At 33.9% G+C, this 24,013-nt stretch overlaps 1 protein-coding gene across 4 annotated transcripts in view; it reads left to right on the top strand.

Moving 5' to 3' along the window:
• GPATCH2 (G-patch domain containing 2) overlaps window positions 1-24,013 on the top strand; it is a 258,389-nt gene that overhangs the window by 202,131 nt on the left and 32,245 nt on the right. For all 4 annotated transcript variants that reach the window (XM_069066026.1, XM_069066021.1, XM_069066020.1 and 1 more), the window contains one exon: window positions 885-955. In XM_069066026.1, coding sequence (XP_068922127.1) covers window positions 885-955 — 71 coding nt within the window. The remainder of the gene's footprint in view (window positions 1-884; window positions 956-24,013) is intronic.

Consider the following 24,013-nt stretch of genomic DNA (forward strand, 5'->3'; position numbering starts at 1 on the left):
AAGATAGCCTAACCTACAGATTCATAGCCATGGAATTTTATAATTGGAATAAACTTTGATCCAACCTTTTCATGTTATGGGCCAGGTTATTACTTATCAAAGGTCACACAGGTAGTTGAAGGCAGAACTTAAGTGAGACTACAGGTCTCTTGAATCTCAATGTAGTATACTTTCCAATTATATTGTACTAGTCTAAAATATTATAGCACATGCATTTTTAAAATTTTCACTTTCATATTAAATTATCTGAGTTTATATCTAAAGAACTATACTTAGATATAACTTAGTATTGTTAGTATTCATATTTCTTCATGAATGGGACTACTAACAGTTTTGATTGAACCAAAAGTAAATAGAGGCAAAGGTGTTGGGAGAGAGGCAGAATGTTAAGATATTTTGAAGTACCAGTAATCAGTTTTTCCACTTCCTACCATCAAATCTGTAATTAATCTATATGAGAAGGGTTGTTTTTTTTTTCAAGTTTTCTTCAAAACGTTATACTGGTAGGTACTACCGCATTAGATACTTTTGTTATCAAGGTAATTGGCTACAAGACCTCATAAAACTCATAAATAAGTATGATGTTAAGAGAGTGAGACACTCAGGAGAAGCAAAATTTAAACAGAGGTTCAGACCTCAAGCCCCATTCTATCCATTAAAAAGTTGAAAGGTCAGTCAAGCCATCAAGAATGCATTTAATTGCCAAATCTTAGCAACATTTTTACAAGGATTACAGTGCTATTTCTGGCAAAGGTAGCCTTTCCTTTAAGCCAGTGTGAATAAAATTACTCTTGCTCATGTAAATGACAATAATATTTTTTTACTTGCAAAGAAATATAACTAAAATGTGCTTGTTTCTATAACTGTCTTAACACTTTGTATAGCTTCAGCTCCTGAGAGATAACCGATCGGAACGAGGACACAAGAAAAACTGTTCTGTGAAAACTGCAAGCAGGTGAGGAAGTCTGAAATCACGTTTTCATTTTTCCATTAAGTTATACGCCATTATTTTCCAAAGAATGGCATAGAAGTATTATAATTTGAGATTTGGGTTGTCTTTTTTTTTAAATACTTACATTATGCTATTAATTGTTTATTAGAATACACATCGAAGATTACTACTAAGAAAGAAGAAAGTATTTTTATTGCTTTAATTTAGAAATAAGTAAAAAAAGATTTTAATAAGAAAATTTCTATCTCATAGATAAGCAAAAGCAGTTTAGATCATGTCAGTATAATTATTTCCTTTGAAATGATTTGTAAGTTCAATGAAGTGGAACTAATCTTACTCCCAAACTTATGTGGCATTGAGATCTATGTTTTATTTGTGTGAGGATTAATTTGAGTATTCAATTTGTAAATGATTTTCGTTATTAGAAAGAGTGAGCAAACAAGAATGAAGACATAATCCCCTTTAAAATAGGGTAACTTTTGGTTCTTGCACATTAAATACTGTTGAGGAAGAGTACATTTCTTTTCTTTAGTATATAAAATTTGATCTTTCCAGTTTATAGGATAATATGACTATTCTCACAGTTTTTCATTGAATATTTTTCTACGCCAATTTTTTTTTTATTTAAATAAAGATGGTCACCTTTGGGAACTTAACAAAGAAGTAGTTCGGTCAAGAACTATCTCCCTGACATTTGTACTGATTTGACTCCTGTTATGGAACCTGCTTATACCCCAGATTTTTGGGGGCCAGTGCTCTTGGGATCTTCTGGTCACAGGCTACTAGAGTGTCTAGAAGCTGAACCCTACAGAATAAAGATATATTACATTAGAAAGAATTATTTAATGACATATGTACTGTAAGAAAAAATTTTAGGTTAATAATATGTAAAACCGGTCCAAAGAATCTATTAAATGCATTTGTAAGGCATTTCTGGCTTACTGCAAGTATGGAAATCTGTCCAAAAACTGACTCAGACAATGAAAATAGGATACTTAATGATAACCCTAAAATCTATTATAAAATTATTTCAGTTCATTAATAAAATATAGTAAAGAAGATGTGTTAAAATATACAAGAGAAGTATAGTAAACCATATGAAGACCTCCGCACTGGATTGATCAAACAAAAAATAATTTGGTATCATCCATAGAATGTTTCTGTCAGTTACTGAGAGGTTTGGGGAACTCTGCAGTGTTTCTCATTCATAAGTCTAGTCTGTGATGGTGCCATTGTTGATGATGTAGTACTCACTATCAGAATCACAGACTATTGCCAGAGACTCCTATTTACATAGTGCTTACAGATTTATAACACCATGAAGGAGGAGATGGAAATACTAGCCTATTTTACAGCTGAAGAAACTGAGGTTCCTAGAGGTCGAATGATGTGGCAAGACTTACCCAGCTAGTAAGCATAAGATGTGGTATTTGCATTCAGGCTTCTTCACTCCGTGCCAGCCGTTTCCATAAGACTACACTACTTTTTAGCATCAGAAGATTGTGTCACAGATAAAATTTGATCCATCTATTCTTTGTATCACTTCATTTAGAGGAAAAAAAAGGACTGGTTTGTAAATTAATTTTAAAATCTCTTACTTGACCTGTAGGAAACTTTTAATTCAACGGTGTATAAACATCATCAGAAATCTCTATGAGATAATCATCTTAGAGGTAGCTATTTGCTAATTGTATGCTCACAGTAGTCATGGAAGCTTTGAGAAATATTATGGGCTGCATTATAACCAGTGAACATCTCTAGACTGAGTATAAGACAGAGATACTATTCTAGATACCAGCTTGCACCAAATAATTTTTTTGTTGTTCACTCATTTTTCAGTTGTGTCCAACTCTTCATGGCACCATTTGGGGTTGTTTTGGCAAAGATACTTGAGAGGTTTGCCATTTCCTTCTACAGCTTATTTGACAAATGAGGAAACTGAGGCAAACAGGATTAAATTATGTGCCACTAACATAGCTAGTTAAAATAAGGCCAGATTTGAACTGAAAAAGAGAAGTCTTCTTCCTGACTTCAGGTCTGGCATTCTAGCCTCTGTGCCACCTAGCGGCCCTGTATATATATTACACATGCAAAAAATTATTGGCAACCGTTTAAAAAGAAAACACTAAATTGTTCTACCACAGCATATTTCTGTAGGTGAAAGAAAGACGAAAAAGGGCACCAATGTGGCATCAGTCTAAAGGTCCTGAGGGGAAAAAAGCTTGTTTCTTTATGCTTGCAATACTATTTGACAAGATCTGGCTTCTTGAATGGATCCAACATTACCTATGGGTAATACTCAATAATAAATAGCAATATAGGATTAACATTACAGAAATTTCAGAATGTTAAGAACCAAAGAAATTCTTGTCTTTTTGTAAACCCACTTGTTGGGAAAGAGAGAGAAGACAGTAATAGACTACCCAGATATTTGTGATAGGCTCTTCTGAATTAGGACAACTTTTAACTGGGTAGATAAATAAGTATTGTTGCTGGGTTTAGTGTATTCCTTAAACCTATGTTATATACCAATAAGTGCTTTTTCTGAAAATGTCTCTAATGCCTCTATATTGAGAGAAGTGAGGCAATACCAAGAGCTCTTTGTATTGCTTGGCACAAATTCTGTGGGTCAACCTGTCCCTTCTCTACCATCTTAATATTTGTCCAGCTAACTGTATTTTCTTCCTGCTACAAAGAGGCTACCATCTTCCAGCTCCTTTAAATTATAGCCTACTTGGGCAGGGCAGCCATGCTGAGAGTTCTCTTTGAAGTTTACAGGGCATCCACCCATTTATGCAACCATACTTGTATAAACTACCATTGTGTCAGCTTACATAGTGAAAGGCTTGGTTTAGCCTGGCAACCATACAACAGCTAAACTCCATCCTAGGTGGTTTGTCTAGTGAAGAGATCAAGTTCATGTCCTCCCCAAAAGGTCACTGAACTATAGGTACTCATGTGGGACAAAAAAGCTTTTTAATATGCCAGGATAGCATGAAAGCACCTATTAACTGTTAACAGTTGCTGATACTGATACATCTTTTAAGAAAAAGTAAATAGCTGAGGTTTAGGGAATCACAGCATCCCACAATACACCAGAGCCATGCAGTCCTGGGAAACAAAAGAAACTTACAAGCCTGCTGAGAGTGTAGCAGACAGATATGGCCCCACTCTTTGCTATCAAAGGAGTCAGGCAAATTATCAGGCAAGAGATAGAATTGGATGCAATACCAGGCTGCTCTGCAAATAGCAGCTATGGCAGCAGAGCAAATGACATTCTTGTTATACATCAGACTTTTCCAGTGTAGCTACAAGAGTGGGCATCTCAGTTTCATCATCTCCAAACATAGATATAAAGGATACTGATATGAGACAGTATATGTATGTGTGTGTGTTTGTATGCATGAATACAAAGATGTGAACATATACACCAAGACAGAAAGTCGCCATTCCTTTTGCATTCTTTGGATGTTTTAAGATTTAGTTTTCAAAACTTAAATAATTATTATAAACAGTTCTTGATGTTGTTCAGTCATTTTAGTCAGGTCCAACTCTTTGTGATCTCATTTGGTGTTTTCTTGGCTTGAATAATTTGCCATTTCCTTGTCCAGTTCATTTTAAAGATGAAGAAACTGAGGGAAATAGTATTAAGTGACTTGCCCAGGGTCACACAGCCAGTAAGTGTCTGAGGCCAGATTTGAAATAAGGAGGATGAGTATCCCTCACTTCAGGCTTGGCACTCTGCGCACTGAGCCACCTGGATGCCTCGTTATAAACAGTAATTCAGCAAAAACAGACTCAACAAAAGTTAGAGATCACCACAAAGTCACAAACCCCAATATTACTGTGTAATCCTAGCTATTAAAAAATTTTAACTACAATGGACTATTAAGAATACTAACTTCTATGACCTTCTAACAGTGATAATTTGTTCACTATGACCACTTTGAATCTCTTGCCTTTTTACAGATGAAGAAATATAACGTTTTGGTGGATGGCTTTTCTGTAATATATTTATAAGATATATATATGTGTGTATATATGTATATACATATATACACATGATTCTCTGGTTCTGCTTTCTTCACGATGCATTTTTTTTTCATTTGAATCCATATTTGTTTTAGCTAATGTTGTGCTGTAATCCAGCCATCTTCCTGCCTGCCATACTTCCTCTCTACACTTTCCACTCTTATTTTGCTTTTTTTTTTTTTTTTGGAGGGGGAAGGCAGGGCAGTTGGGGTCAAATGATTTGCCCAAGGTAACACTGCTAGTAAGTGTTATGTTAAGTGTCTGAGGCTAGATCTGAACTCAGCACTTCCTGTCTGTATTAGGGCCGATGCTGTATTCACTGCTTCACCTAGCTACCCCTCCACTCTTATTTTTGGAAAGATCATATGAATCAATTGTCCTATGACCCCACTCATTATAACTTGCTATTACTTCCCAGACCAAAATGCCCATCCTCAGTACTTCTTTATGTGAAGTCATCCCCTCATAGAATGTAGACTTCTTAAGGGAAGGAACTACCTTGTTTCTTGTATTTGCATCTCTAGTGCTTAGCATATAGCCTGCCAGCACATAGTAAGTGCTTAATAAATGATTTTTTCATTCCTTACCATCTGCTCAACTATTCCTTAACTATTTTATAAGTTCTTTACAGTTTTTCAATATCTCAAATAAAGCAATTAAAATATTTTTGTACCACTAGGCCTTTTTATACTTAGCTAATTCCTTAATAATGGGATCATTAGGACAAAGGCTAGAATAAATTTTGTAACTTTTAATGTAGATTGCCAAAAACCCTCTAGAAAGATTATTCAAATTTACAGTTCTCCTATCAGGGTAATAAAATAAATTATAACATGAAAAAATGGGGGGGAAAGGATCATTTACCCTTCAGAGATATAGATATGGAATGAATCCTTAACCAAACAAGAGATAGAGGCAAAAGATAAAATAAATCACTTTGATCACACAAAATTGAAATGTTTGTATGGAAAAAAAAATCAACATGCATGGGATAAGAAGAGTAATAGTAAGGAAAAAATATTTTATATCAGGTATTTCTGATAAGTGTTTGATACTCACGATACATAGATAAAACAACTAACAGAAATATGTAACCAAAAGCCATTCTCCAGTGAATAAGTGGTCAAATAATAGGAACAGTTGTCGAAGAATTTCCAAATATTAATAACCATATGAAAGAATATTGCAAATTACAAATAATAAGAGAAATTCAAAGTAAAGCCACTTTAAGATATCACCTGTTACCCAGAAAATTGACAAAGATAATTTTAATGACACTAGTCAATGTTAAAGGAGTTGTAGAAGGACAGATGCAGTAGTACAGTGTTGGTGGGACTACAAATTGTTATAAGCATCCAGCAAATTACAAATAAAATTACTAAAATATTCTAACCCTTGGACCCAGAGATTCAACTGCTAAGCATATGCCCTAATGGTCATTGACAAAATGAAGGTCTCAGTATACAAAAGAATATTTACAACAGCAATTTTTTGTGATAACAAAGAACTAGAAACAAAGTAGATTCCCTTCAGTTGGGAGATAGCTAAACAAATTGTGGTATATGAATATAATATAAAATTATTTTCCTCCAAGAAACCATAAGTATAATGAATATAGAGAAAATTTTATGAACTGACACAACTCCTCTCTACTCCCTCTTCTATGCTTATCTCTTTTATTTTCATTCTCCTCCCCACCCATTCTCCCCTTTCCTCTTCTCTATCTCATTTCCTGGTAGTTTTGTTTATTCTCTTGGCTTCAACTATAGCCTCTGCATAGATGATTTCCAAATCTTTTTCTCTTTCTGGCTGTATGTCCTACAAGCACCTGAAAAGTCAAAATGTCCCAGACTATATCTTTCCATCAAAACCTTCTTCACTTTTGAATTCACTATTTGTCGTTGGTATATATGAGACTTTTGTCTTATACATACTATGTATAAGACTTTTGTCAAAACCATTTTGTAATTGTCTTTGTAAATGTTATTTAGGATGCTACTATGTTAAAATGATAGCATATATTATTAGTATATTAATGTATACTATTATGGTCTCTATAAAGACTAAAATTATTATATTATATTAATTATATTATAGTCTCTATAAGACTAAAATTATATCAGAATTATTGCTGATCTCCATTGTTAAAAGGTGTTTCCTTACCCACAGTTCCTTTCACCAGTGAGATCACAAGTATATATGTATGTGTGTATATATGCACACATATTTAAAATACACAAACACTTGATGATCTTGTCATTACTTGAAATGGTATTTATCTTTTCATTCTTCACGGTCTTCATTGTTAATATATAAAAATATAGATTATTTATGTTCTAGCTATACATCTTGTCATCTGCAAAGAGAAGCTTTAACCTCTTCATTACTAATGGCAATTCTTTCACTGTCTTTATCATACCATAACTAGTATTTCTAAAATTATGTCAAACAGAATGCACTGAAAGTGAATGGTCTTCTTTTGTAATTTTTTTTTTAGTGGCAGTGTTTCCCATGTTTATTCCTTACATATAATGTTGACTCTTGATTTCCAAAAGAATTTTTTTTATCATATGAAGGAGAAAAATATTCCTATCCCTTTTCTTTTTAATGTTTTATCATGAATAGTTGTGCTTTATTCAAGACTTAGAAAAACAAACATGATTAAACTTGAGGGCCTAGTCTGTCTATAAATGCAATACCACATTTGTTTTTAATCTCTCTTTGAAGGCTTATGTTTCTTACATTAAAATTCTAACAGTGACTTTTAATAGATTTTTACATACTCATTGTTCTGCTCAAGTATTAACTACTTAACTCTCCTGGATTTCACTGTACTTCATTCTGAATGGTTTGGTTTTTTTTTTTGCAAGTATAGGCTTTTCTCCATGAATTCTTTGAAGTCTTGTTCAGTCATTTCCAACTCTTCCATGGCCTCTTTTGGGGTTTTCTTGGCAAAGATACTAGAGTAGTTTGACATTTCCTTCTGCTCATTTTACAGATGGCAAACTAAGACAGACAAAAGCTAAGTGACTTGCCCAGGGTCACACAGCTATGTCTGAGGCCAGATTTGAATTCAGGAAGGTGAGTCTTCCTGACTTCAGTGCCAGATACTCTGTCTACTGTGCCACCCAACTGACCTTTGAAATCTTACGTTTATAAAGTTGTTTTTATTTTTTTAACCTTTGAACAAAATGGTTAAATTTGAAGATTCAATTTTATTTTTTTTAAATGTGTGTGTGTGTGTGTGTGTGTGTGTGTACTCTAGGGTTTTTTCTAACACACATGTACACACATATAAGTTTGGTATATGTGTCTGTTAGCACTTTCTTCCCTAAGAATAGATAGTGCTTACCAGCAACATTTACCCTTCCTGGGATGTGGTTTTCCAGAGTGCAGGAAAAATGGTTGCCCTTCTAGCTTGCCCTCCTACCTCACCTACCAGTTCAGTTATGAGTTTCTTCCTGGAAATTTTTCTCTTCCTCAAATAAGCTTTTAACTCTAAGCCAGTTTGCACTAGCAAAATTCAAACTGAATTTACAAAATTTCTAGACCGCTTCATTATCCAAGCCTCACCTCCCAGTTTCCTAGATAGCAAACATTTGATAATATCTAGTTTTAATGAATTGGTGTTTTCACACACACATTATTTTGGTCAAAGTGTAGTCCTAAATGTTCCTCTCCTTTTGTCAGTCATTCAGTAGCATTTTATAGTGGAAAGATTGTTAAGCTTATCCTCAAAAAAGATCTTGGTTTGAAATTCAGTTCAGAACCTCTGTGGCATCCTGGGGAAGTTGCTAACCTCTTACATAGAGAATTTCTCCATCTATAAATTGAATTTTGATTAGTACTCCCTAGTTTCCAGGGTTTCTCCAAGTAAACTTCTTTAGAACCTTAAGTCTTATATGAATGTAAGCTGTTAACATATAAGGTGCATCCACTGTATTCAATACCTTGTGTCAAAAAGGTTTTCCACACATTTTATTTGTTCAATTCAACAAATATTTATTGAACACCTACTATGTGCAAGGTACCCTTATAGGCAGTTGAAATACAAAGATAAGTTAGATATAATCCCTGCCTATACATAGTTTATTATATACTAGAAAATAAATTAAATGTACACAATTACATATAAGTAGATGATGAAAAGCCATGAGAGATAATAAGCCAAGTACTTTCAGAGGCCAAAGGACTCTGGGAGGAATCACCTCTGATGGGAATATTAAAAAATGGCTACATGGAGGAAGGTCTTGAAGGTAGCAGATGTATCCTTTGTTTTTTCTATTATGTTCATTTTCCAAATGACAACCTTTATATTTTACTACAATTTTATTTGAATTACAGTTTGCAGAGTAAAATTGTATTCACCAGCACCAAACCTTTTATAGTTGTGATTTTGCTTTCTTTTGGTAATTTGTACTGCTTTCTTATGTTCAGATTTTTGTAGTTGCACAGGAAATAGAAAGATACCCCCCTCTGACATTCTAGCAAATAATTAGAGTCAAATAAAAGTATTTTTATTCCAGATATATTGGCAAGTTATACCCCCTCTAACGTTAGCAAATAATTGGAGTCAAGTAAAAGCATTTTTATTCCAGATACTGGCAGATTATTTTTTTAGATAACCCAGCATCTATTAGGAACCTTTTTGTACTAAATGCAAATCATGTTTTGTAAGTATTAGACTTTGACATTGTTCTTTAAAACTGTGATTATCCAGCAAGATATCATCAGATGCCATGATAAATCCTGAATATTGTTTGTTCTCATTTCTGGTTTGATTTGTTAATAGTTTACATAGATAGAATAAACAAGTTATTTTCCAGTTGTTATTTCTTTATTGCTGCCTTAGATTGCCAACTAGTATTTAAAAGAGTCTCCTCAAGTGAGAAAATGCCAAAAGATTTGACAGGAAATTCAAAATAAACTCCATTATTGCTTTAAATTAAAAAAAAATTCACTTCAACTTGCTTGCATCAGGGTAGAAAGAAATTCCTATTTACATTAGAACAGAACTCATTCGTTTTCATCCAATGATACAGATCACTGTATTTTGTTACACAGATGTGACAAATAGAATTACAGCTGCTCTTTATTTGATCTTCTAAAGAGACAAAGATGTGCAAGGATTGTGCCTGCTCCCTTTTTCCCACAGTGTCATCTGTTATTTGGGAAAGACTCCTAATTTGTAGCAGATACAAAACTATTTGTTGCGTTGCAGGTTTGCCAAAAATAAATGAAACCATTAATTACTACATTTTTGAGCAGCTGTTAATAAATTGGAATAGGAAAACTGTACATTAAACTACTGGTTAATTACATGTACTATATTTGTTTAATGTGGCTTTTCACAGAAATTATATAGTATCAGCAAAAGGAAATGATCCCTTATTTAAGTGATTTAAGAGTGAAATCATATATCTTTCTGTCTGTAATTTCAGCATTCTGTTACAAATTATCTTCTCTCATGCTCAAAACATAATCATATTCAAAAGCCAAATTTTAGATGGACATTCTCTTTTCATTTTTCTCACATAATAGCTTTTCTACATCTAATTTTTATAATGCTAAATTATTATTATTTTATCACATTCACTAAGACTGCTATTGTTTTCTAGTTCTAAAAGACTTTCATTAGACTTAAAGTAACAAAAGCACTTTTCTCATTATACTACTGTTTATGTACATCTATCTGAAAACTGTTAGCAAATATCTGAGTCTTTTCTTTATTTCATTTTTATTGGATTTTGTTCTAATTAAAAGTATTTTAAGGTTTTCTAGATAAATTTCTAAGATATTTGTGGTAGAAAAGGTGAAAGTATTTAGAAATAGTATTCAGAAAACCATTTTAAGTGATTTACAAATCTGTTTTGCTTTACAAGACCAAATTATTGCATCAAAAAGTAGCACAATTCACAAATTACTAATTTCTTCCCTCCTGTCCTTTTGGCATCATGAAGTTCTAACTTTGCCTGCCAAGATTTTAAACTAATGATTACAGAATGTTACTTTAATTTGTGATTATACTAAATAAAATTAGTATGAGCCAATTAGATTTTTGAAAGGTTGATATTCAATTATATCAGATGATCCCAAAGAACAAATTTATCATTAACAAAATAAGTTATCAGAATCTGGTATTTTTTAAATGAGAAAAGAGATCAACTGGTCCCTAGGTAAAGTATCTGTATGCCCTGTGCCTAACATCCAGTGGATGAACCACTAGATAATTTAGGATTACTAAATGAGTACACAGCCTTTCACCACTAGAGTTCCAGTTAAATTTAGCTATGGTCAATAATGATTAAAAGTAGTTTCCAGCTGAAAGCTGCTTAGAGACCTATAGCCAAAATGTTTGTGGACCTAGGTCCATTTCCTCAAGGACAGGTGTCTGTTTTCACCATTGGCACATTTCAAATTGATTCAGTGATTAAATGGGCATGGACATTGAACTTAACCTTTCAGTCCCATAGATGGCTTCCCTAGGAAATGGTTAAAGTACATCTGCAGGATCATAGAAGAGTAGCTTGTAGGTATGCTGTTGTATGAGTTGTAATTTCATCATTAGTAGGTTTAGGTGCATATTGATAATACAGGCTTATATAATTTAAAATAAATTTTATACATTTGCATATGTACAAAATTACTTGTAACAAGAAAATTAAAAATCTTAATTTTGCAGTATATCAGTATTAATATTTGAAATCAACAAATAGAACATTTAATACTACCTGCTACTTGAAAGGTTCTGCCATAGTACACATAGACAGAAGCTTCTTTCATTTACTACATTAAAAATGTTCTTTCTAGCACTAAAGTCTTCATCAAAGTGTCACTTTTTTCCTGTGTGCAACACAGGGTTCTCCTTTTTCTGTGTGGGGTTTTTTTTTTTCCATTTCTTTAGAACTTATTAGCTAGCTCCATTAGCTACTACTCTTTAGATGAGTATAGTACAGAAACCCAAATCATATTAACTTATCAATTCTATTTTCAATTGCTTCATATATCTTCATAATAAAGAAGGTAGCCAGCTAAAAAATCTTGCAATCTAAAAATTCAAGATACTAAAAAATGCTTTGAATTCCTATGTAAATAGGAATATAGGACAAGATTTAGACCTTCAACAATGAGCTACTATTGATTGATGCTATTTTCTTTTTTTTCCCTGATACACAATTGGTAGCAAATACTGACATAGTTGACAGAATAGCCATTCCATGTCCATAAAAAAATAAATAAATACATATTTCACAATCAATTTTACTTCTGCATTTTCCTTGTAGAAACAAATATTTTCTCCCTCATTCCTTAGTGACTTGTTTGCGTACCAAGATATTGGCAAGGATTTGCCTTTGTTTATTTCATATACTTTTGATCAATTCCAACTCATGCCCAATTATATTACACTAAATTAACATAATTCAACAGATGTTGATATTTAAATGTTTTCTGGCATTCAAATCTTGGACAGCTGTCTTAGAGCTTGGGGAAAAGGCAAACATTTAGAGTTAAATGCTGAACATATGCTTAAATTACTAATTAGAAACAAGAAAAAAAACAATGCATTATCCTTTCGGAGGACGATAAACCTCAGATACATATTTTTCTAAACTCTTTTCACACCAAGTTATAGTCAAGGGGTGTTTTGAGACTAGTGGGAGAGGAGTTGTGCTTATTAATGGAGAACTAAATTTAACCTCAAATAGAATTACCTAGAGATGTTCATCGTGGATTTGTTTACTTCAGGTGAATCATTTTTGTATCCCCTTAGCACTAGAACAGTGCCCTGCTCAATAAATGTCCTTAGAATTAAATTGAACATTACCTGCTGTTTGGGTTAAGCAACATCAAGACTAAGGGAAGTTCCATCTGGGACTACTCCTAGTGTCCTCCACACCTCTTTGGAATTTTTGGAATTAAACTGAAGCCCCACACCAAATCTTCCCAAGCCTCCTCTACTGCTAGCACTGCTTCATTCCATCTAATAATCAAACACAGTAAAATAGCCTTTAATGAAGAAAATAAATGCCATTGATACTTTGTCAGAAACATTACTACCAGTTAAACTTAAGAGAATATATAATAGATTTGGCCAAAGATCTAAAATGTACAAAGGAATCCTTTTTATAAGTGTTAGAATGAATAAGCATGTAAATAGCAAGTATGTAACAATTTACTCTCTATGAATAATTTGTTACAACACTCCAACAAACATGAGATATACTAATTTATTGGTGGCATTCACCTATTTTTTTTTTATTTTAGAAAATAACAACTAGACATACTTGGCCAATTCACACACTACAAGGAGACAGTATAACATAGTACAAAGAACACTAACCTAAAAGTCAAGAGGCCTATACTCTAATCTTGACATACACACTGACTAGCTGTATGAGCTTAACTTCTCTTAGCTCAGTTTATTTCTAAATGGATGGGGCTGTGCTTAGTTGTCTTCTAGAGGATCAGACACACGACCCATAGGATGCATTGCCCCAACACTCCATGAGTACTGCAGAACCAGATTAAAATGTAATTGGGAAAAATTTAACAAAATAAATAAAAATACAAAACACAAATAATATTAATATGTGGTTGTCTAAGTTAATATGGGGCCAGAAAAGATTTTTATTACAGTTTTGTGGGCCCATTTGTATTTTAGTTTGACACTGCTACTCTAATTTCCTATACTTCAGAGAGTTGTCAAAGTCTGGGCTGTAGACAACCAGCATTCAATAAGGTTACTTAAGTTGGTCTATAAGTAGGCTGTAGTGTAAATATTAGTAATAGTTTTACCATTTACTAATACTAATTCGTATTATTAATAGTGTTAATCAATTATTCAGCAGATTATTATAAAGTGCATGCTATTGGACACTGTGGGGAAAACAAAGTATGTATACTACACAGTTCTTATCCTTTAGGAATTTGCAGTCTAATAGATGAAGTAAGAGTCTCTTTTGTACCTCATTGTATCTACCAGTCAAGTCCCTCTGAATTTGTAGCTAGCATGGACTTTTTAATATAACTATGCATGGTAATATCATATTTGAGGTGGGAGAATTTTTGATTCAGCAAAGTAAGTGCTTCTGAAAAAAATAACTGTAAACATGGTGGTATATTTTAATCTCTGTAACTGTCTGACAATTATATGTCTGGCAAGATTTGATAAAAAAACAATCAGCAAAAATCTATTCTCATATTATCTTCAAGGATACTGTCAGTTCCTGTGTAATCCTTCAATTCCTACATAAAATGAGAGTCAGTATGGTACTATCGAAAAAACATTGAGATCGAAGTTAGAGGAACTGAGTTTGAATCCTGTCTCTGTCACTTACTACCTATATAACTGTGAGCAAGTCACTTAACTTCCCTGGGCCTCTGTTTTCTCATCTGTAAAATGAAAGGCTTGGACTAGATCTGGGGTCTCTCTTAGTTCTGTGTCTGTATGCCTATGATTCTAATTCATTCTGAAAATGTAGGTATATTTTTTTGTAATTGCTAATGACTTCTAGTTTCCATGATAAAAAATAGTACTTGTGATCTTCCCTATTTTGTAATCTTCCATTGTCTGAGATATCTTTAACAATCAGTCTTTAAGTGCTTTTAGAATAATATCACCTCCAGAGTGGACTTATGTACATATTTAGTCAGATCCAACAACTCTTCTTGGGTTCGTGTTGGTTAGTACCATTGCCACTCAAAGTAGATCGGATAAGTGAGTCAGTAGAGTCCAAATATAGTAGTTACAATATTGTCAGTAATGAAAATAGATAACTATAGAAATTCCAACATCTCTATTCCATTTCATATCTCTGGTTTTAGTGGATTGGGAATTTGAAATGAATCAAAAGTATAGTATACCAACCAAAAAAAAAGTGTGTTATTAGATTACATTAAAGGCATCATGGTGATCAGGAATGGGGAGACAATAGTTCTATTCTATTCTGACTTACTTAGACTACATCCAGAACTGTGTTCAATTCTGGACACCCAGTTTTAGGAAGGATGTTGATTAACACAGAGACATAAAGAAAGACCAGGATGGTAAAGGCCCTTGAGAGCTTACCATATGAAGATAAGCTAAATGAACTAAGAGTGTTTCACATATGGAGGAGAGAAGACTGTTATCATTGAAGAGAAAAGGGATTAGATTTGTTCTGCTGGCTCTAGAAGGAAGAACTAACAGCAGTGTGTGGAAGTTAAAAAGGAGCAGACTTAGGTTTGATGTAAGGAAAAACTAGCTAACAATTAGACTGCTATCCAAAAATGAAGTGGCTTGACTTATGAAGTATTGGGTTTCCCCTTACTGGAGGTCTTCAAGCAGAAGCTATCAGAATTCTTGCTTAGAGGACCTCTCAGTTCTCTTCAGCCTCTATTAATCTGTCATCTCTCCAATTTCACTTACAAATATTTGTGTCGGTCTAACTTATTTAGATTTTATGCCAAGTTCCAAAGGGCACGTTTTGCCTCAACAATTTTTTTTTATGTTTTATGTGTCAGTGTTGCTCTCAATATGTCATGTTACTCTAAAATGTTACTTTGCAAATGAACTTGCATTCCAAACTAGTGTTACCATTGGTTGCTATGTTTCTGTGTTTTGTGAGGGGTGAAGGTTGGTTGGCCCAAAGAGTTTCTGGAACATTTTGGTCTCACTGTTGTGATGAGAGTTTTTCACCATTTAAACTTCTGTAAGAAAAAAAAATTATAGATTCATTATCTTTACATATTTTCATTTTCATTTTTTTAGAATCTCCATCTTGTTTAAACTGGTCAGATTGTAGTTGCTATTATCAGGCATATAATGTCATCTTTTCATGCTTACTTTTTTTTTTTTGGAGGGGGAAAGGCATGGCAGTTGGGGTTAAGTGACTTGCCCAAGGTCACATGGCTAGTAAGTGTTAAGTATCTGTGGCCATATTTGAACTCAGGTCCTCCCTGACTCCAGGTCTGGTGCTCTATAAACTGCACCACCTAGCCACCCCTCATGCTTAATTTTTCTGATATTACAGAGCTTTTTACCTTTACCTCTGAACAATCATTAATATGACTACACACCAACAATAATTTTGAAATAATCACCATATCCTTAATAAATCACTTCATGTCTCTTAAAATACAGTTAATTTCCATATTTATGATGGTATGTTATTGTACACCACATTTGGTGCCTCCCACCTCACTTCCTGAACTAAACTCAACAAATATTTTTAATCATCTGCCATATATCAAACACAGTGCTGAACACTGTGGACACAAGAAAAAAAGTAAAACTCTCTGCCCTCAAAAGTTTTATGTTATACTAAAGGGAACACCATCTAAGAATAAGTAAATTTAACTTATATACAAAGTAAATATTTTTGCTAGGGGTGGGAAGACAGAAATAACTTTCTTAAAGAAAGTGTTTGTTATGTGTACATACAAGATTACTCTGTATCTAAAAGTTTTAAACTTTTTAATTTCTTAATGCCAAATATTTTTTGAGATAGTTTTTTTTTTTTACCATCCTTCCATGTCAATCTTCACATTTAAATAAATATTATGGAATATGTTGACCTACTTTGAAGTATCTTCTCAGCTTCTTCCCAGAATTTCTGTTTCTTCATCCTTTATGTAGGTGTTGGTGCCATAACAGATAAATTGTGATTATCTTCTTGATGGTTTATTTGCTTAAAATTAAAGTGAAACTTCAAGTTTATGATGAAGTGTCCCATGAAATAATGTTACATGTGCCTTTGGGGCATATGATTAAAAAGAACTCTGCAAAATCTTTTATAAATTCCTTTTAGAAAAGTCTTCTAGTTAGCTGCAAACTTCTATTCATGAAACTATCACATCTAACTGTATGACTCTTAGAACTCTGCACCAATTTCTGTCATTCCACCATTATTTCTGTGGATTCAGAAGGGGACTACCTAATATTAAGACCTGTTCTGTGATTTTTGTATTGCTTTCCTAGGTTGAAATGACCAAAATAGATATCATTTAATGGCCAACCTTCTCATGATCATTTTCTTCACAATTAGCTATGCCTGTCTTCACACAGCAAGCATAAGACCCATATGCAAAGTCCCTAGAGCTTGGCAGAACTACAAGACCATATATTTTGCTTGCAGAGCCTTTGAGATCGTAGGTTTACCTCCATCCTGTGTTAAGGTATCAGAGTAGGATTTTTGTGGAAATCCATTAACTTTAGTGAGTTTGTTTTTGTATTGTAGTAGCAAGTGGTCTGTGAAATAACAATGTTTGAGAATTACTGGTATAATAGAATTCACTCTGATGGTATTCTGTTGCCATATTCTATTATATTGGTGATCATGACAGACTTGTGTGGAATTCATTTAGTCCTTATTGGCTAGAGATAAATCTAGCATTTTATTCCTTTTATATTGGAACAACATGTAAAAGGGGGTTTTAATGCTTAGAAACTCTATGGATCTGTTTCACTTACCAGTTTGAATAGAGGTATATTACTTTACAATATACATTTTCTTTTGTCCTGAAGCAAGAGGATAACTACAAATATTAGTTAGAAATTTGTTGGACATGATGGCTAAACTAGAGTAAGATATTTCCCCATTATTTTCCTAATGACTCAGTACAGTTTTACTTTGGTGAGTCTTATTTGCTGGTCATATATAAATTAAATCATGTTTTCTCAAACTTAGTCTTGTTTTCAAGCCATGCTTAGCATCTTAGTTTTGAAACAGCAACCTTTTAAATATTGAGGATTTTATTTATCTACAAATAACAACTTCTTTCTAAAAATTTATCTGATGTAATCACTCCCATCGTTTTGATATTTCAAAAAAATTATAAATATAAAAATAAATATAAGGATGTGCATTTTATATAAACATGGATTACATAATGAAATGAAATTTTCATTATTTTATGTAACCATAAAATTTCATGAATTACATACAGAAATGAAAATATAGCTCGTTGTCTTTTGCAGCATAGGATTCTGTCTTTTTTAGGAGTATTTCTAGACGATGTAACCTACTGTATTAAACCTAGAAGTAAAGGGTGATAAATTCTTTAGATAAAGCATCCTAACAGAATTATCAAAAAACTTTTCATCCAAAGAATTCAGTGGGAAAAGAAAGGATACACAGGGAATCTCAAATATAAGTGTAATGCTTATCAACTTTATTTGATGTTCAATTAAGTTATATAATAATAATTCTTAACAGCAAGTATTTGTATAGCATTCTAATATTTGCAAAACATTTTATGAATATTTCATTTGATCCTCACAATAACTCTGAGAGGTAATTGTTTTATTATCTTCATTTTGCAGATAAAGAAGCTAAGATACACAGAGTTTAATTGACTTTTTTAGGTCACATAAGTAGTGTAACCTGTAGTAGTAAGTCAGATTTGAATTGAGGTCTTCCCTCAAGCACTCTATCTATTGTGCAGCCAAACAAACTTAATTCTTAAATATTTTGCCTAGTATTGGGCATCTGTTTATAATCCTAAAAACCTCCTACTGCCTTATTTAGCCAATATGTAGACTTGTGTTTTTGACTTTCAGAAATATTCATGAGGTACATCATTAAAGACTTTTTTTTACCACTTTTGACCAAGCATCATCATATTATAAAATTTAGTGAAAGCATCATTTTTGTTTATTTTCTCCCAGTAAAGTTTCAAACTGTCATAAGAGAAGCATTTTGGACTTAAGTGAATGCATGCATTGTAAACCTACTAGATGTAAACATTTAAATACTTACCTCTATGAAGAAAAGAAAGTGAATCCGATAAATTCTGTAATTCTTTTAATGCTTAAGTAATTATTTTAAAATAATATGGAGCTCTAACTCAGAGTAAAATAATCACTGGCAACAAATTATCTGCCAAAGCAGTGGTTGATAAAAACATTAAAACTTCTACTTGATGTCTCTAGTTATAATTGACTGACCACAATAAATTTTCCACAAGTAAACATTAGTTCATGGCACTGTGCCTGGCACCTGGTAGATGCTCTAAATAAAATCATACTTTGCACTTAATGTTTACTAATTTAATCATATCTGCTAGACAGGTTACATAGCAGGAATGCTAAATGGACCAGCCTGACTTAGATTAGATGCCATGGGAATGCAAACAGCTAGTCTAAAAAATTGGGTGAATTGAAATAGTAATATGATAGACTAGACAATGTGATAGCCCAGGAATTACCCTTTACAGAGGCATTCAGAGTACAGTCCCTGTCTCCTTTGCTAGATCCTCCTCCAAATCACACCTTCTAACTGTAGGTGTCCATCAGAACTCTGTCCTGTCACCTCTTCTCTTCTCCCTCTAAACTACTTCATTTGGTGATTTCATTAGTTCCCATGGATTTAATTACCATCTCTATACTGATGATTCTCAGATCTGCCTTTCCTGCCCCAGTCTCTCTGCTGACTTCCAGTCTTACATTTCTAACTGCCTTTCAGACATCTCAAAATGGATGTCCAGTAAACATAAATTCATCATGTCCAGAACAGAATCCATTATCTTTCCCTCCCTCCAAAAAACCTTCCCCATCACTCCTATCTTCACTATTACTGTGGAGCAACATTATCCTCCCAGATCCTCAAGCTTGAAACCTAGAAGTCATCCTAGATTCCTCACTATCTCTTAATTCCCTTGTCCAGTCTGTGCCAAGGCCTATTGATTTCACCTTTGCAACCTCTCTAGAATAATCCCCTCTTCTCTCCTCTGACACGAGAGCAGTGTACTACTACACCTCACTCCTGAACTATTACAGCAGTCTGATTGCATGCCTCAGGTCTCTCCCCATTCCAACCCATTCTCCATTTACCCACTAATGTGTTTTTTTCCTAAAATATAGGTCTGATCATTGCACCCTACTACTTACTAATCTCCAGTGGTTTCTTATTGCCTCCAGGAGCAAATACAAAATACTCTGTTTGATATTCAGAGTCCTTCATAACTTAGCCCCCATCTGCTCTTTTAGTCTCCTTACACCTTACTCCCTAACACATATTCTTTGATGCAGTGACACTGACCTGGCAGTTCCACAAACAAGTCTCTTCATTACCCAGCTCCAGGAATTTTCTCTGGCTGTTCCCCATGTCTGGAATACTCTTCTTCCTCAACCATGCCTTCTGACTTTCCTGGGTTTCTTTAAGTTCCAGCTAATACCCCACCTTCTGCAGGAAGCCTTCCTTAACTCCTCTTAACTCCAGTGCCTTCCCTATCAATTATTTCCCTATATATCCTATATATAACTGACTTTGTATATATTTGTTTATATGTTGTCTCCCCCATTAGATATTTTCATTTTACTTATGAACTTAAAACAAGCATTTCTATAACGTAGTAGAAAAATAGAAAGACGATTGTGCATGAAACTGAAAATCTGTTATGTACAAACTTGATGTTCCTTTTAAATATATAATTTATCATATAATTTTTCTTCCCTCCCTCCCCTCACCCTAGAGAAGGCTACCATTAGACACAAATATGTGTGTGTATGTATGTATGGTCATTCTATACATCTATTTATCAGTTCTTTCTCTAGATACAGATAGCATATGGCTTCATATAATCTTTCGTAGCTCTTCTGGGTATTTATAATAATCAAAATGACAGTCACTCAAAGTTGTTTTTAGATTTATAATCTCATTAGATTGTAAACTCCTTAAGGGCAGGGACTATCTTTTGCCTCTTTTTCTTTGGATCCCCAAGATTTAATAGAGTTCCTAGAACTTAGTTGCTTAATAAATGTTTATTGATTGATCAGTTGACTAAGACTTAAGTAATCAGTATTCACAAACCATTATAAAGGAACCCTAAACTCTTTCATACTGCACCAGTGTATAAGCATTCTCTGATAAGGAAAGGGAGAGGAGCCCTTCGTACAACTTGACCTGGAATTTGTCCAAAAGAAATGAAGCCTAAGAACTCATTTGGGGGCTAAATTTTCCATTAGTCATTTCCAAATATAGCCTCTAATAGAAAGAGACCACGTTCTACATATTGATTTTATAAGAGGAATTAGGAATATTTGAGATATATCTAATCTTAATGATGGATAAAGGGCAGCTACCTTTGCTCATAAAGCATTCTTTGATACTTCTGTCAGAATGCTAGGGTGGATTGACTTTAAGTCAATATGGAAATTACCTGTGCTCTTAGAATTCAATATGCCTCTGTAAGATTTTTAATTTTAGATTGGATTTATATATGTGTATACAATCAAGTCTTCTCAGGGTTATTGGGATAGCCAAACAGAATTACACCTTCTCAAATGATTTTTCTAGTGATAAGGATGGTTTTGGTGATTTTTAGCTACTCTTAGCATCAGACTCAACAATTCTGTGGCTGGTTTCCATAGAACACTATGCCTGATGTATCTCTATCTCCCCTACTTCCATCTAATCTTATAGTCATTTGAAGGAAGATATATGATCTAGGAAGGAGATAGCAAAGCAAATTCCCAATTTCAAAAATGGAAGATATTAGGTCATTGAAGATATTGGGAAAGCCATCATCTTTCCAAACAAGACTGACCAAGTTGACTTATCTCAAATATTTTCTTATGAGACTGCATCATAAATAGATAGAAATAGCTTCTCTACATTTTTGGCTCCACAAATAGAAGACTTAGACACTTCCTACATGACTGTTATGAAAATGGGAATTTAAGATCTTCCCTGCCCCTAAGCTCTTTGATAGGCTTAAGTGACTCTGAAAACCTTCCTTGATTTGAAAATATACTCTTCCCCCTAATAGGCTGAATGTGATAACATGGAGCCTGTGGTGGGAAGCTTGTTTTTACTTTGTGATTGGGCAGTGGGTCAAGAGGGTTGTGACATTCTCTGAGCCAGGAGAAGGCTATATACCGTGATGTGAGATTTTGTTTTGGGGCTCACTTTGAGAAGAGTTATATAATTGGACCAGATGAGCCTCTGGGCAGCCGTCGAGCCCCCCGGCTTTGAAAACCCAGATGTTGGTGCTTACCCTTCTGGTAACTGTGGCTAAGTATGGATGTAAAGGTCAGACAGTTGGAAGCCTGTCTACTGAAATGTTTCTCTGTCTTCTTGTAACTTCTGCTTGTAACCTGTCTGTATACTCTGAAGTTCGGGGTGCTGACTTTTTTCCCCTGAACTAGATAAATAATAGGTTTGATTGATTAAAGCAAGCTTGTTAACTCATTTTGAATTGCTTTCCTTTAGAAAAGCAGATCTAAGAATCTGTGTTGGCAGCCATCCTGGGTAGGGTAGGGTGCTTGCTGCTACAATGACCCAAATGCCACTTCTCTTTTGACCAACAGATTTATGAAGAATGATTTTGTTAAGTGATGGCAAGGAGAAGCTACTTGACTGCTTTCTCATCCCCATTTCCAAATTAGTGCTGATAGTTGAGATGGGGGGGGGCAGTGGAGGGCATATTCTACCTGTGATGGTGAAGAGTGTGTGTGGTATACTATGGGAAGAAAAAGAGAAAACAGCAAATTTGAGGATTTTTGTTGTTCTTGAAAGGAAAGGGGAAGGGGAATTATGGGGAGGAGGTGAAACAACCTCATAGTTGCTAAGGATCTCTGTGTAAAATCAACTTGGTAATATTTTTATTATTGTAAGAAGTTTCATCAGCAATATCTTTATTTCATTCTATTTCGGGTAAACTTTAGCTAACATAACTGTCATTTAAACCCATCTACCAAATATATTATCTAAAGTTGATCAAATTATAGAGTTTTACAGCAACATTCAAGAATCAAATCAACTAGCATATGTTGTACAACTATTTTGTGGTAAACAAACAGTACAGAAGGATATGGCAGTATGGTACAATGGGAAAAAAATTGACTTTGAAGGCAGAGGACCTAGGTTCAAATATAACCTCTGATGCTTATTACTTAGGTGACCTTGGTCAAGTCACTTAACCTCTGAGGGCCTCAGTATTCTGTAAAATAAGAGTTGAATTAGATGACTTCCGAGGCCTCGTATATCTCTATGTCTGTGATCATATGTCCTTATGCTGTCAGGGAGCTTATGATGTAGTTGGAGTAATAAGACAAACATAAAAATTAAATAACATTTAGAAATTAAGTAACTACTCAGGACAGAAATAGAAAAACTGTTGTGAGGATATACCTGATATTGACCTTAATTGTGATGATGAAAACAAACTGACTTAAGACCCAGGGAAGACATGGTAGGAGAGATCAGGTTTAAGCTGGGCCTTTAACCATACCTAGAATGTGTACAAGTAGAAAGCAGTATAGAGAACATTCCAGATGGGTGTTTAATTCTCAGAATGCCGGCACATTTCAAGCAAGCAGAGTAAATCACTAAAAATATGTGTATAAGGGGCACTTGTTGATATGATATTGGTGCATATTAGTATGTTGATTACTAAGTATATGAGGTATTCAAGTCTAAGGGCAAATTAGGTTGTGTTAAACAAACTTGAATAGTGATATCAGCACCATTGTAATAAGCTTATTTAATTGAAGTACCCCAAATAGCTTTTTAGAAACCCTATAGAGTAATTTGTTATATAAAAAGATGAAAAAATTTTCCAGATGTCAGAGTAACCTCACTCTCAAAATTCTAATTACTGCCTGAAATGCATGAAACGATCACCTCCACCATTCAGGAATCATTTGTGTAACATCATAAAAAGGCACAAAGTATATTACAAGTGCAAAGAGTTCCGAGAAGCCTTGAAATGAGCTGTTCAGGGAGACAAGGTGTATCTTTATGAACATTCCCAGGAGTGATGTAATTAGAATACAGCAGTCGCTTTGAGCCTCAGATAAGGCATGGAACACAGCACATGTGAAGATGCATATGCTGCTCAAAGTAGGAAGCACACTGAGGTAACAGGAAAATATGTTTGGTGACAAGCTCATAGGAGAATATTGATGAGAATGTAATTTTCAGTAATCTGATAGGCTTTTTAGTTAAGAGCTGTTGTCCTTTCATTGAGGGTTAGAAATAAAAATGAATACTTAATTCTTAAACACTGGCACATTTCATGCAAACAGATTGAATCACCAAAAAGAAA

This window comes from Petaurus breviceps, unplaced genomic scaffold, assembly GCF_028583685.1.
Source record: "Petaurus breviceps papuanus isolate PSGF00001 unplaced genomic scaffold, PetGlider_PUasm1.0 90702, whole genome shotgun sequence".
NCBI classification, from domain to species: Eukaryota; Metazoa; Chordata; class Mammalia; order Diprotodontia; family Petauridae; genus Petaurus; species Petaurus breviceps.